Consider the following 1,719-nt stretch of genomic DNA (forward strand, 5'->3'; position numbering starts at 1 on the left):
TCCACCCGTGGAGCGGCGAGATGCCGGCGCACTCCCCGGGGGGGCTGCCGCCGCCGCACCCCAGCCTGGGGCTGACCCCCCAGAAGAACCACCTGCAGCCCTCCTTCGGGGGGGCGCACGAACTGCCCCTTACCCCCCCGGCGGACCCCTCCTACCCCTACGAGTTTTCCCCCGTCAAGGTGCTGCCCTCCTCCATGGCCGCCCTGCCGTCCAGCTGCCCCCCCGCCTACGTCCCCTACGCCGCCCAGGCCGCCCTGCCGCCCGGCTACTCCAACCTGCTGCCGCCCGCGCAGCCCTGCCGGCAGCTCTCGCCCAACCCGCCGCCCGAGGACATCCCCTGGTGGAGCATCCAGCAGGCCGGCGCCCCGGGCGGCTGCGGCCACCGCTTCCCCGCGGCCGCGGCGCTGCCGCGGAGCCTGGTGCTGGGCCACTCGGACTTCGCCCAGTACCAGACGCAGATCGCCGCGCTGCTGCAGACCAAGTCTCCCCTGGCGGCCACGGCCAGGAGGTGCCGCCGCTGCCGCTGCCCCAACTGCCAGTCGGCCGCGGGCAGCGCCCCGGAGGCGGAGCCGGGCAAGAAGAAGCAGCACATCTGCCACATCCCCGGCTGCGGGAAGGTCTACGGCAAGACCTCGCACCTGAAGGCGCACCTGCGCTGGCACACGGGCGAGCGGCCCTTCGTCTGCAACTGGCTCTTCTGCGGGAAGAGCTTCACCCGCTCCGACGAGCTGCAGCGGCACCTGCGGACTCACACGGGCGAGAAGCGCTTCGTCTGCCCCGAGTGCGGGAAGCGCTTCATGCGCAGCGACCACCTGGCCAAGCACGTCAAGACCCACCAGAACAAGAAGCTGAAGGCGGCGGCGGACGGCGTCAAGCGGGAGGACAGCCGCGACCTGTGACCGTCGGGCAGCGGCGCGGGACCGGCCCGGGCCACCTGCGGGCCGAGCCGCGCTGAGCCGAGCCGCGGCGGAGACCCGGGCTGAGTGCGCCCGGCAGCCGGGGGCAGGGCGGCGGCGGGGCAGAGGGCGGCCGGCTCTCGGACTCGCGTCGGGCCCGGCGAGCGGGAGCTCGGCTGGGGGGCGGCGCCGGGAGGAGCCACGGCCCCCGCGGACCCTCAGGCCCGGGACTGGACGCTCGCAGGGCCCCGGGGCCGCCGCCGCGCCCCCTCGTCCCGGGACGGGCGCCCGCCCCGGCCCCGCCGCCCTGGGGCGCGGCTGAGGGGAGGCAGCGGCCGTCGGGGCGGGAGCGGGGCCGCCCCGGGTGCCGCCTCGGGAGTCGGGGCTCGGGGGCGCCCGCGAGTGGGACTGCAGCGTCGGTCCGGTCGTCCCGGGGCCCGGCCCTCGGTGCTTTCAGGGGAAAAGACTGAAGTTTTGTGTACAGGTTATTTAATAGTTCTGTTTGAATACAAGTGTTTCTCTCCTCGTCCTCGGCCCCGTGCGGGGCTCCAGCATGAGATGTTTCTGTAAATCGACCCGCGACTTCAGCGTGAAATAAACACGTTAACACTGGGGTCACGCAGGGAAGGTCCCGCCGCGTCGGTTTCATTCCATCGTCCCCCGGGCTCTCCCCCGCCCCCCGCCCGGAGAGCGCCGGGGCCCTCCGCGCGCGGCCGCCGCCTTCCCGCCATTTCCTGCTGAGGCGGCGGCGGGTGCCGAGGCGGTGGCGGGCCGGGTCCAGCTTCGTCGCCGCGGTCAAGCGGAGCCCAGCGCACGGTGACCT

General features: G+C 74.2%; 1 protein-coding gene across 1 annotated transcript in view; it reads left to right on the forward strand.

The window, feature by feature from the left end:
• SP5 (Sp5 transcription factor) overlaps positions 1–1,519 on the forward strand; it is a 2,535-nt gene extending 1,016 nt beyond the window's left edge. The window contains exon 2 of the mRNA XM_074828280.1: positions 1–1,519. This exon is cut by the window's left edge and continues 154 nt beyond it. Within this exon, the coding sequence (XP_074684381.1) occupies positions 1–899 (899 nt within the window). The 3' untranslated portion in view covers positions 900–1,519.
• The last annotated feature ends 200 nt before the right edge of the window (positions 1,520–1,719 follow it).

This window comes from Strix aluco, chromosome 6, assembly GCF_031877795.1.
Source record: "Strix aluco isolate bStrAlu1 chromosome 6, bStrAlu1.hap1, whole genome shotgun sequence".
Taxonomy (NCBI): Eukaryota; Metazoa; Chordata; class Aves; order Strigiformes; family Strigidae; genus Strix; species Strix aluco.